The sequence below is a fragment of the Bos indicus genome, chromosome 10 (assembly GCF_029378745.1).
Source record: "Bos indicus isolate NIAB-ARS_2022 breed Sahiwal x Tharparkar chromosome 10, NIAB-ARS_B.indTharparkar_mat_pri_1.0, whole genome shotgun sequence".
NCBI classification, from domain to species: domain Eukaryota; kingdom Metazoa; phylum Chordata; class Mammalia; order Artiodactyla; family Bovidae; genus Bos; species Bos indicus.
The window spans coordinates 76,511,453-76,524,348 of NC_091769.1; the positions used below are offsets into that span (position 1 = coordinate 76,511,453).

At 39.7% G+C, this 12,896-nt stretch overlaps 1 protein-coding gene across 5 annotated transcripts in view; it reads left to right on the forward strand.

The window, feature by feature from the left end:
* The window catches only part of PPP1R36 (protein phosphatase 1 regulatory subunit 36), a 28,559-nt gene extending 16,349 nt beyond the window's left edge, over positions 1 to 12,210 (forward strand). For 3 of the 5 annotated variants that reach the window (XM_019969060.2, XM_070796733.1, XM_019969061.2), the window contains 5 exons: positions 245 to 379; positions 4,788 to 4,830; positions 5,159 to 5,337; positions 5,427 to 5,618; positions 6,143 to 6,393. In XM_019969060.2, the coding sequence (XP_019824619.1) occupies positions 245 to 379; positions 4,788 to 4,830; positions 5,159 to 5,337; positions 5,427 to 5,618; positions 6,143 to 6,326 (733 nt within the window). In that variant the 3' untranslated portion in view covers positions 6,327 to 6,393. Of the gene's footprint in view, positions 1 to 244; positions 380 to 4,787; positions 4,831 to 5,158; positions 5,338 to 5,426; positions 5,619 to 6,142; positions 6,394 to 9,985; positions 10,321 to 10,481 lie in introns of those variants that run through there. The other 2 variants (XR_002181637.2, XM_019969062.2) reach the window with 2 other exon arrangements.
* The last annotated feature ends 686 nt before the right edge of the window (positions 12,211 to 12,896 follow it).

Below are 12,896 nucleotides of genomic sequence, written 5' to 3' on the forward strand. Positions count from 1 at the left end.
ATGCTGATTACAATGATAAATGTCAAAGGACTTGGAGGACCTTCCTCTGCCCCAGCTCAAATTAAAAAAAAAAGAAACGATAAATGAGATGTGTTGACTCACTTCTGTTTCAAAATAGTTTATACTTCTGACTTTTCACTAGTTGATAAAGACATTTACCAAATTAATCCAGATTATTGTTTTTCTTTTCAGGGGCCTTGAAGAGAAAAAAGAAATTAATCCAGATTATTGTTTTTCTTTTCAGAGGCCTTGTAGAGAAGAAAGAAATGGAAATGATTATCAGTAAGTTAGAAGCAGCACAGAAATACTTGGCACAGAAGTACTGTGTCCTCGTCCTGGGCTTGGGAATGCCCGATAAGCATCACATGAGCTGCGGAAAGTAAGCACCCATTTAGATCTTCACTTGTGTGTATATCCACATCCTTATGACCCTTAATTTTGACTTTCGGTACCCTTGAGAAAGGCTTATTCTTTGTTGTACAGAATAAGTGGGCTCAACTGAGACTGTCCCAAACTCATGTGATGTAGTGTTGGAGAGAGCCAAGTAAGTCTAGGAAGAACCCCAGAATCTCAGCTGATTTTTTTTTTCTTTCTTTCAATTAAAGTTGATTTACAATGCTGTGTTAGTTTCAGGTGTGACAGATGTTTTAACAGCCTGCTACCACTTGGGTTTAAATTTCTCTCAGATTGAATAGGATTAAATATACACATTACCATACGTAAAGTAGAGAGCTAGTAGGAAGTTGCAGTATACACAGGGAGCTCAACCTGGTGCTCTGATGACCTAGAGGGGAGGGATGAGGAGGGATGTTCAAGACAGAGGGGACATATGTATACTTACTGCTGATTCACGATGTTGTATGGCAGAAACCAACACAATATTATCAAGCAATTATCTTCCAAATAAAAATTAAAGTAAGAACAGTAAAAAAAAAAAAAAAATCTCAAATGATATCAGCTTGATGAAATATTGCTTTCCTGTTGCCAGACGAGGGCTGCTTGGCTGCGTTGGGTGAGAAGCCGAGTGATGGGCCAGTGTTGAAGGGGTATTGGGTGTGTCCTCTGCCCTTGTGCTGCTTGCTTTTCAGAAACAGTTGTGGGTATGAGTAAGGTAGGAGTAGTAAAATGACCCCGTTTGTGGAAGGATATAATTTTTTACCTTAGGATGACAGTTTATAATAACTAATATAATTTAAAATTTAAACTGTCATATCACAGGAAAGTTTGGGATCACAGGAGAGAAAATTGCAATTCTTAACCTAAAATCTCCCTCTCTGATTTCACAACATTACCAACATTCACAACATCACAACAGTACTAATTTCACAACAAGCTCAAGACCTGTCTCTGGTCATGGCCAGACTTTAAAAAATTTTTTAAACTTTATTGGCAAAGAACCCAATTCATAATTTCTCTCTCCCCACATTCCCCCACATTTTTCAAAATACCAATATTTGTATTGTATATACTTTTTTGTGTTCCACATTTTTTTTCTGTGAACCTTATTCTAGTATTCTGCTTATATAACCTCACCTACTACTTTGAATAGCAACTGTGGTTATTCTGTTATATAAGGTACCAGTGTGCTTCACCTTTCCTCTTGTGTGCACTTGTGTAGTTTCAGTTTTCTGCTTGCTGTTTTTACATTGAATATCTTTATATAAGTAAATTTATTCATTTGCGCTGATTTGTTGTTGTTGTTCAGTCACTGAGTGATGTCTGACTCTTTGCTACCTCATGGATTGTAGCACGCCAGGTTTCTCTGTCCTCCACTATCTCCCAGTTTGCTCAAATTCATGTCCGTTGAGTCAATGATGCCATCTCACCATCTCATTCTCTGCTGCCCTCTTCTCCTTTTGCCTTCAATCTTTCCCAGCATCAGGATCTTTTCCAATGAGTCAGCTTTTCACATCAGATGGTCAAAGTATTGTAGCTTCAGCTTCAGCAACAGTCCTTCCAAGGAATATTCAGGGTTGATTTTCTTTAGGATTGACTAGTTTGATCTCCTTGCTGTCCAAGGAACCCTCCAAAGTGTTCTCCAGCACTGCAGTTCAAAAACATCAGTTCTTCAGCGCTCAGCTTTTTTTATGGTCCAACTCTCGTATCAGTACATGACTACTGGAAAAACTAGCTTTGACTACGCGGACCTTTGTCATCAAAGTGATTTCTCTGCTTTTTAATATACTGTCTAGATTTATCAAGAATAAAGTAGCTAGGCCAAAGCAGAAACTCAGTTGTGGCTGTGTCGGGTGGTGAAAGTAAAGTCCAATACTGTAAAGAACAATATTCCGTAGGAACTGGAATTGGAGTTGAAAGGGAAAATGTAACAAATCTAGACAGCTCCCTACTGTCTTTTCCTCTTTTTAAAAGGACACTAATCCCATTATGGGGCCACATCCTCTTGACCTCATCTAAACTCAATTATCTCCCAAAGGCCCCATGTCCAATTATCATCACTTTGGAGGGGTTTTAAGGGCTTCAACATATGAATTAGGATAGGGGAAAGACACACTGTCTATAACAAGGTTAAAAAAACACATACTCTAAAAACCATTTTTAAGTACATTTTTATTACATTGTATTTTTTTATACAAACTTTTAAAAGAACTCATGTTTACAAGTGATTGCCTCATTACATTTCCTGGAGATGTTGGTCTTTTTGCCATTGTGAGCAATGTCACCTGCTTTGGGGAATAATCAGTTTTTTAGCTCACCACCCCCATTCACATAATAAATTTTATATAGGCCAAATTGCTGAACAATGGATATTGAGTAAAACAGATTATAACATGACTTTACCAGAAAAAGTTGTTAATTGGCCATGAGTGTTGATTGTATCCTTGCATGAAGTTTATATTGCTCTTTTTGGTTGTTTTTATTTCAAGAAGACAAGGACAACATTTTTGCCAGTTATGAGTTATGAATTGATTTTAACATATCATTCTTTAACTTCTTCCTGTTGTGAACAAGCTTCTATTCTCCTGTGTATTTTCTGACTTTTCTTTCTAATGTATGCATACTTAATGTTGGACTAGAACACCTTCTACTGTTTATCTCTGGAGATAAAGATTTCAGTAGAACCAGTAATTTAGTGGCTGTTAATTTGGTGCTTTCATGATTCTTGAGAAGTAGGAGGACATGTCTTTCTGTTCTAAATACATCTGTGAAATCCTGATATTACAAAATCTTCAGCAAAATTTTGATGAACTTGTTGAGTAAAAGCGCTCTGTGTTTTCCGGGATAGATAAGAAAATCTCCAAATGGCACAAGCCCATAGAACTGGATCTGATCTTTGGTTGTGGCCAATTCTGGCTCCAACCCCACTTCTACCCTGGAAGGTATACCCTCGTCCTCTGCTCTCAGTGCAGCTGTCACCTGACCGATGACCAAAAAGACTGGCGGTGGGGATGGGAATGGGGACAAAGGGGTTTCTTTGAAGGTCAGGTGCTTAAGTCATCTTTAAGTCCTTCTCCCCAACCCTTATCTTCAGTCACTTGCACCAAGGCCTCTTTTCCCTCCCCCAAGCACATACCTTTGAAATTTTTCTTCCCTTGTACAGAGCAGGCCTTGACCATCTTTTAAACCTAAAGGCAGCAGGGGGCCTAGTGGGAACACAGGTTTTTTTTTTTCTCTCCCCAGCACAGAACCCCATATGTCTGGCTCTAGGCTTTACACCCCTTCAGGAATGACTGAAAATATGATTTGGTTTAGAGCTAAGAGTCGCATTTAGCAGGAAGGAAAAAGAAACCATATAACAGACCATGACAGTCTCTGAGTTTACCAACAGCCTGGCTTCCCCCTCTTTCCTTTGGATTCCACCCTCACAGGTGAATGTAAGGCCTCTTTGTTGACCAGCATGGCAGCCACTTACCACCTGTGGCTATTGAGTGCTTGGAATGTGGCTGATCCACATGAATACGTGCTGTAAGTGTAAAATATGCACTGTACAAAAAGTTTAAAAGTGAATAAAATAACTCACTGATAATTTAAAATATTGATTACATATTGAAATGATAATATTTGGGGGTAAAATAAGTATATTATTAAAATTAATATCACCTGTTTCTTTTTACTGTGACTCCTAGAAGGTTTTAAGTCACATTTGTGGGTTGTATTATATTTCTACTGGATTACCCTCTTATCAACCTGTGTCTGTTTTCTTTCTGATTCTTTTTGCATCCGATAGCCATAACCACTGTTTGAGATGTTTTTTTCTTTATTTTAAACTCAGTCTCTAGTTCTTTATTTCCATTCCTACCAACACCTTGTGTTGCCTCTTCACCACTGTTCACCTCTCCTCACCTCCTTAACATACACTTTACCAGATATATTTGGAACAGTACATTTTCTCGCTGGCTTGTTTATCCTGAATTTATACTGATTATGTATATCTTGAATTTCTATTAATTTATTTTAGCTTTTTTTATGAGTCCCACTTTATTTTTTTTAATAAAGTGTAGTTAATTTACAATGTGGCGTTAATTTCTGCTGTACAAAGTGATTCAGTCACATAAACATCATTTTTCATGTTCTTTTCCATTATGGTTTCTCACAGGATATATTGATTAAGCAAACACTAGGGGTTTTGATCTAGGTAACCTAGGAAGTTGAAGAAAAAGACATTGGCACTCGTTCACAGTGCCTTTTTGATAGCATTTATGTGAGTAAATAGTTATGAGACCATTGGTAATAATCTGCAAAGAGGCCTTTTGAAGATAAAGGATTGCCTGGATCACTGAAATACTGGACTTCCTTTCAACCTATAGTTGTAATTTGTTTTATTTCAGGGGAAAAATATCAGATACACAAAAAGACTGGAAATTCTTTGAGGTGAGTCACTTACCTTTGGGGACTCTGCTCTTTGACATGAAATATGAAGTATAGCAGTAACCAATAGTTATTTTTCAGGCACATGTTTTTAGTAAATATCTTCTAAAAAGGATACTAATAAGCTGTGTGCCATTCCTTAAATCTTTGGTCTGATTTTCCTCCTGCCAAAGTGAGTACGTGTTAAAGTTCCCACAGCTCTTCAGGCATGTGGAGAGACTGGGTCATCTTGGTTTACATCTCCTTAGCGGTGTTCCATAGACGGGAGTTTCCCGTGTCATTTGTCATGGCATAGCTGTGGACTGTGATTCTTGTCTGTCTTCTGTCGTAGTCCTTTTATACATTCTGTACATACGTAGCCTGGATTGTCTTCCGACGTCAACACTTCACAGAGATTGAGGAAGAAATAGGAAGGCTCTTTCGTTCCAACATGTTCAACATTCCTCGAAGGAAGCGTGAGGATGAAGAGTCAGGAGGGGAGAAGAAGCGCATGACTTTTGTACAATTCAGGTATGACCTTTTGACTCTCCTAAGTTCAAGGACATTGCTAGAAAACAGGATCATGTGACCTAAATGTCATCCCTGCTTCTCCCTGCCAGGAGAATGATGGCAAAACGCCCAGCGATTAAAAAAGCCATTAACATGCGCTCTCCAGTCATGTCCACTCTGCTGCCCTCTCTCAGAGAAAAAGCTCAGAATGTCTCTGAGAAAAAGTACCGTCAAATAGGCACGAAATTCCCAGCCCAGATGCAAGAGCCCAGGGAAACTCTGGACTCTTTGCACATGCCAATGTAAGTGGCCCCGGGGGAGAGGAATGAGAGACGGAGTGTTGTGTGTCACTTCATAGCTGGGACCCAGGAGGGCCAGGGTCTCAGAAACAGCACTTCTGCCAGAAAGTTGAACAAAGGTGGAAACAGTCTTCCTACCATCCCTGGCTCCTGTCCACCTGTTTTCTTTCCAGATCAGCTCTTGGTATACGCATCTAGGCTAGAAAAAACTAGAAAGTTATACTAGACTTCAAACAGTTTTAATTTGGTGAAGTAAATAGCAGACTTTGTAAGACTGAGGTTTTCCCATTAGAAGAATAATCTTTGGGAAATGTACGAAATCTTGCTAGGTGTCAAGTTTTTGGACCCATATTTAAGACTACATTGGTGGTTCATAGAAATAGGGAAAGCTTAAAAAAAAATAGGTGCATAAATCTGTGTGTGTGTGTGTTTATCAGTCTTAGCTTTATACACATACAAAGCACAACCATATGCCTTAGTCTTTGACCTCAGCAAAGATTCATCTATACCAATAATTCTTTCCACAGAGTTGGCATCTTGGGGGAGCCTCGATGTCAGTTCAACCCGCATACCCTTATCCCTCTTGATCCAGAAGAAAGCATGAAGTCTGGGAAACCGTCTTCCCTGATAGAAAGAAATAACATGAGGATTCAGGATACACTGGACTTAGTCATGAGAACACTGTCCTCTCAAACAACATTCCCTAAATAATCTATACATTCCACTTCTGTAGTTAATTCTTATATTTGAAGTAAACTACTTTGACTTAATCACTTTATATGACTAGTGTTTATTATTAAACTTTAAAACTTATCCAAATTATTTTGCTAAAAGTTCAACAGTAGACTAAAGAATTCTAGGAAGCTTTTGAAAAACTCATTTTCCTATATTTAATAGTTTGCTTTGTTAATTATTACTTCCTTGGCTTTACATGACTGTGTAGAGTAATGTATTAGGACATTTGCCTTTTTATACTGCTCAATGAACAATGCAAAGAAGTAGAAGAAAACAATAAAATGGGAAAGACTAGACATCGCTTTAAGAAAATTAGATATCAAAGGAACATTTCATGCAAGGATGGGCATGATAAAGGACAAAAATGGTAAAGACTTAACAGAGGTAGAAGAGGTTAAGAAGAGATGGCAAGAATACACAGAAGAACTGTACAAAAAAGGTATTGATGACCCAGATAACCATGATGGTGTGGTCACTTACCTAGAGCCAGACATCCTGGTGTATGAAGTCAAGTGGGCCTTAGGAAGCATTACTACTAATAAAGCTAGTGGAAGTGATGGAATTCCAGCTGAGCTATTTAAAATACTAAAAGATGATGCTGTTAAAGTGCTGCACTCAATATGTCAGCAAATTTAGAAAACTCAGCAGTGGCCGCAGGAATGGAAAATGTCGGTTTTCTTCCCAATTCTAAAGAAGGGCAGTGTTAAAAAATGTTCAGAAGTGAAAGTCACTTAGTCATGTCCGACTCTTTGTGACCGCATGGACTGTAGCCTGCCAGGCTCCCTGTCCAGGGAGTTCTCCAGGCAAGAATGCTGGAGTGACTTGCCATTCCCTTCTTCAGGGGATCTTCCCAACGTGGGAATCGAACCTGGGTCTCCTGCATTGGAGGTAGATTCTTTACCATCTGAACCACCAAACCACCAGACAACTGGGTTCACTTCCTATGCTAGTAAAGTGAAAGAAAGTGAAAGTCGCTCAGTCGTGTCCAACTCTTTGCCACCCCATGAACTGTACAGTATATGGAATTCTCCAGGCCAGAATACTGGAATGGGTAGCCTTTCCCTTCTCCAAGGAATCTTCCCAACCCAGGGATTGAACCCAGGTCTCCTGCATTGCAGGTGGATTCTTTACCAGCTGAGCCAACAAGGGAAGTCCAAGAATACTGGAGTGGGTAGCCTATCGCTTCTCCAGGGGATCTTCCCAATCCAGAAATTGAACTGGGGTCTCCTGCATTGCTGGTGGGTTCTTTACCGACTGAGCTACCAGGGAAGCCCCATGCTGGTAAGGTTATATTCAACATCCTTCAAGCTAGACTTCAGTAGTACTTGAATGGAGAACTTCCAAATGTACAAGCTGGGTTTAGAAAAGGCAAAGGAACCAGAGATCAAATTGCTAACATTCGTTGGATCATAGAGAAAGCAAGGGAATTCCCCCAAAAACATTTACTTCTGCTCCATTGACTACACGAAAGCCTTTGACTATATGTATCACAACAGAGTGTGGAAGGTTCTTAAAGAGTAGGAATACCAGATCATTCTTACCTGGCTCCTGAGAAACCTGTATACGGGTCAAGAAGCAACAGTTAGAATCTTAAATGGAACAACTGACTGGTTCAAAATTAGGAAAGGAGTATGACAAGGCTGTATATTGTCACTCTGTTTATTTAACTTATATGCCGAGTACATCATGAAAAATGCTGGGCTGGATGAGCTACAAGCTGGAATCAAGATTGCTGGGAGAAATATCAACAACCTCAGATATGCAGATGATACCACTGTAATGGCAGAAAGTGAGGGGAACTGAAGAGCCTTTTGATGAGGGTAAAAGAGGAGAGTGGAAAAGCTGGCTTAAAACTCAACATTAAAAAAATGAAAATCATGGCATCTGGTGCCATCACTTCATGGCAAGTAGAGGTTAAAGAGTGGAAATAGTGACAGATTTTTTTCTTCTTGGGCTCCAAAATCACAGGCTGGTGACTGCAGCCATGAAATTAGAAGACCCTTGCTTCTTGGAAAGAAGGCTATGACAAACCTAGATAGTGTATTAAAAAGCAAAGGGAAAAAAAAAAAGAGCAAAGACATCACTTTGTCAACAAAGGTCCGTATAGTCAAAGCTATGGTCTTTTTAGTAGTTATGTAAGGATGTAAGGGTTGGATCGTAAAGAAGGCTGAGCACCTTAAAAGAATTGATGCTGTTGAACTGTGATGCTGGAGAAAGCTCTTGAGAGTCCTTTGGACAGAAAGGAGATCAAACCAGTGAATCCTAAAGAAATTCAACCCTGAATATTCATTGGAAGGACTGATGCAGTAGCTCCAGTACTTTGGCCACCTGACGCCAAGAGCCGATTCACTGGAAAAGTCCCTGATTCTGGGAAAGATTGAAGCTAAAAGTAGAAGAGGGAGGCAGAGGATGAGATGCTTGGATAGCATCACTGATGCAATGGACATGAACTTGAGTGAACTCTGGGAGATGGTGAGGGACAGGGAGGCCTGGTGTGCTGCAGTCACAAAGAGTAACACACAATTTAGGGAATGAACAACAATTAGGACGTTTAGCCAGTGTGTTAGTGGACTAGTGAAGAAACATTCTGTTTCTTCATTTTTGAGTTCCTTTTTGTTTTATGAGAGAGAGTAATTGGTACATCTGAAACAATATTTCATAAAAAGGCAAAATAAAATATTTTTAACATTAAATCTCTTTCTATGGCTATATTATTATTGGCATTGGGATATAAAGTACATCTGACTCATTTAAAGGCCTTTTAGCATGTACATTTCATTGATTTTTTTCATTTGTTTATTTAACAAAACTTACGTTTTAAGCCCCTGCTCCATCCACAGCGTTGTGCTGGGTTATGTAAGGAAAAAAGATCATCAAGACAGAGACCATATCCTCTGGTCTGGGTAGTAAAGAGAAGTTCAGTAAAACACATACCTGCTAGTGATAACAACATTGAATGAGTTAGAGACCTTTAAAGAGATAAATCCAAGTACCCTTTGAGGACAGATCAGTAGAGCCCTGACTTCCAGGGTAATCGGGCTTCCCGATAGCTCAGCTGGTAAAGAATCTGCCTGCAATGCAGGAGACCTAGGTTTGATCCCTGGGTTGGGAAGATCCCCTGGAGAAGGGAAAGGCTACCCACTCTGGTATTCTGGCCTGGAGAATTCCATGGACTGTATAGTCCATGGGGTGGCAAAGAGTGGGACATAACTGAGTGACTTTCACTCTCAGTTTTCACTTTTCCAGAGGAATCAGGAGCGTTCAGATTTTGAAATTGGTGTTGTGGGGACTGGATGGCACTAAACAGGAGCCTCCAGTCAGAGAAAGACAGTGTGCAAAGGCACAGAGATGAAAAGGTATGTCCTGTGACCGAGGATGGAAAGAGTCATGGGTGTACAGCGGGGAGGGTGTGCGAGGCGGAGAGGAAGAAGAGCAGACTGCAAAGGTGAGCCGAGCCCTGCATGCCCTGGCAGGGAGCCAGTTGGAGGAAGCTGTTTTTTGACCGCTGATTGTATACAGTATTATCCTTTAAAAAGTCCTGTAGGAGTTTCACCGACTAAAACAACTGGTGAATTTACCTTCCTGTGGCCACGGGTTTATCCTCAAATTTCAAAAATTCTCCTTTTTGCATTTAGCTAAAGGTTCCCCAGATTTAATATCAAGAGCAGAGGAACAGCAGCTCCAGCCTGTTGATCATGTGGGGCATCTTCTGTGCAACATACAGCCTGGCTTCACTGTCATCCCTTATGTTCCAGGTCAGCTCCAATTACTCCTGTTAAAATTGCAACGTTTTTCTCAAATAAAGATCCTGCAGGGGGGAAAGGCGGGGAGAAAAGAAAAAAATCCTGAACTAACCCCTGTTGAACTTTTTATTTACACAGAGAATTTGGTTATAATGCACTCTGTCATAACAAATTTTTATCTGGAACATGTTGACATGATTTTATTTTTATGGTTTTTTTTTTTTTTTAAGTAAGTCCTGGGAATTTTGAGACTTTTATAACTGTGTTACTAAGGCACTGGGCTTTTTTTTTTTTCTCCTGCCTTCTTTCTGACCTGTGAGGCTTTATTGTCCTTCATTTATTAATTCCTTCCATTGTTTATTCATTTTTTTCATTCACTCTGTGCTAGGTACCATGTTTGGCGCTGGGAATTCAGTATAGAAATGATATAGCCAGTTCTGACTTGGAATTGACAGTCTTGGGGAAGAAAGACAGGGATCGAATATTCGGATAACTGATTGCAGCGGTGGGGAATGCTGCAAGAGAGGTCATCTGGTTCCAGCATGACTCAAGTGGTTGTTGGCAGGACTGAGTTCCTGGCATGCTGTTGGCCCAAGGCCTTCCTTGGTCCTTTTCCACGAAAGTCCCTCCAAAAGAAGCTTACAACATGCCAGCTGATTTTATCATCGTGAACAAGTGAGAGAGTATGTGCAAGCAAAAGAGTGAAGTTGGGTCCCTACTTTACACTGTATGTAAAATTTAACTCAAGTAAACTGTAAGCCTAAATATAAGGGCTAAAATTAGAGAACTCTTAACAGGTAGGAGTAATTTTCCTGATCTTGGGCTAGGTAATGGCTTCTTAAATATGAATAATATCAAAAGCTTAAGCAGCCAGAGGAAAATTGATCAATTGGACTTTATCAAAATTAATAACTTTTGTACTTCAAAGAACATTAAAAAAATTAGGGGGATTTCCCTGTTGGTCTAGTGGCTAAGACTCGGCACTCTCAGTGCAAAGGACCTGGGTTCAATCCCTGGTTGGGAAACTAGATCCCACACACTCCGACTAAGACCCAGTGAAGCCAAATAAAAATAATAAAATAGAAAATTAGGGTAATGATTGTACCACAATTTCTGAATATACTAAGAAAATGGAATTGTACATTTTAATGATGAATTCATGGCATGTGAATTATATTTTTAAAAAGCTGTTAGCGATGGATATATAATTCAATATATACGTTGTTTGTTTTATCAATAAAGCTGTTATAGAGAAAAATGTGAAAACACAATCCACAGAATGGGAGGAGATATTTGCAACTCCTATATATGATAAGGGTCTAGTATTAAGAATACATAATAAACTCTTATAATTTGACAATAAAAAGTAGTTCAATTTAAAAATTGGCAAAGTTTGAATAAAGATTACTCCAGAGAAGATGTACAAGTGGCTACTGAGCACATGAGAAAGCACTCAACATTTTTAGTTGTTAAACCAACAGTGAAATCTTACTTGACACCCACTAGGATGGCTATGAGCAAAAAGCTAGAGAAGAACAAGTGTTGATGAGGATGTGGAGAAATCAGAACCTTCACAACATTCCTGATGGGAATGTAAAGTGTTGCAACCACTTAAGAAAACTGTCAGTTCCTCAAAAAGTTAAGCATGACCTAGCATTTCACTCTTAGGTATATACCCAAGAGAATTGAAAACATGTTTACATCAAAACTGGCCCACAGATATTCAAAGAAGCATCATTCACAATGGACAAAGAAGTGGAACAAACCAAATGATCAACAACTAATGAATGAATAAACAAAATATGTATATCCATGCAATGAAATATTATATAGTCATAAAAAGGAATGCTACAAGGTGAATGAAGCTTGAAAACATCACACCAAGCGAAAGAAGCCAGACAGAAAAGGCAACATATTCTGTGATTATAAAGGTATGAAATGTCCAGAATAGGGAAATCCATAAAGACAAGGTAGGTTAGAGAGGAGGGAATGGGGAGTGACTGCTAGCAGGGTTTCTTTTTGGGTGATTGTAAATGTCTTGGAATTCAGTTCAGTTCAGTTGAGTTCAGTCGCTCAGTTGTGTCCGACTCTTTGTGACCCCATGAATCGCAGCACACCAGGCCTCCCTGTCCATCACCAACTCCTGGAGTTCACTCAGACTCACGTCCATTGAGTCAGTGATGCCATCCAGCCATCTCATCCTCTCTTGTCCCCTTCTCCTCCTGCCCCCAATCCCTCCCAGCATCAGAGTCTTTTCCAATGAGTCAACTCTTCGCATGAGGTGGCCAAAGTACTGGAGTTTCAGCTTTAGCATCATTCCTTCCAAGGAAATCCCAGGGCTGATCTCCTTCAGAATGGACTGGTTGGATCTCCTTGCAGTTCAAGGGACTCTCAAGAGTCTTCTCCAACACCACAGTTCAAAAGCATCAATTCTTCAGTGCTCAGCCTTCTTCACAGTCCAACTCTCACATCCATACATGACCACTGGAAAAACCATAGCCTTGACTAGACAGACCTTAGTTGGCAAAGTAATGTCTCTGCTTTTCAATACGCTGTCTAGGTTGGTCATAACTTTTCTTCCAAGGAGTAAGCGTCTTTTAATTTCATGGCTGCAGTCACCATCTGCAGTGATTTTGGAGCCCCAAAAAATAAAGTCTGACACTGTTTCCACTGTTTCCCCATCTATTTCCCATGAAGTGATGGGACCAGATGCCATGATCTTCGTTTTCTGAATGTTGAGCTTTAAGCCAACTTTTTCACTTTCATCAAGAGGCTTTGATGTCTCTGCATCACAGGGTGGTGT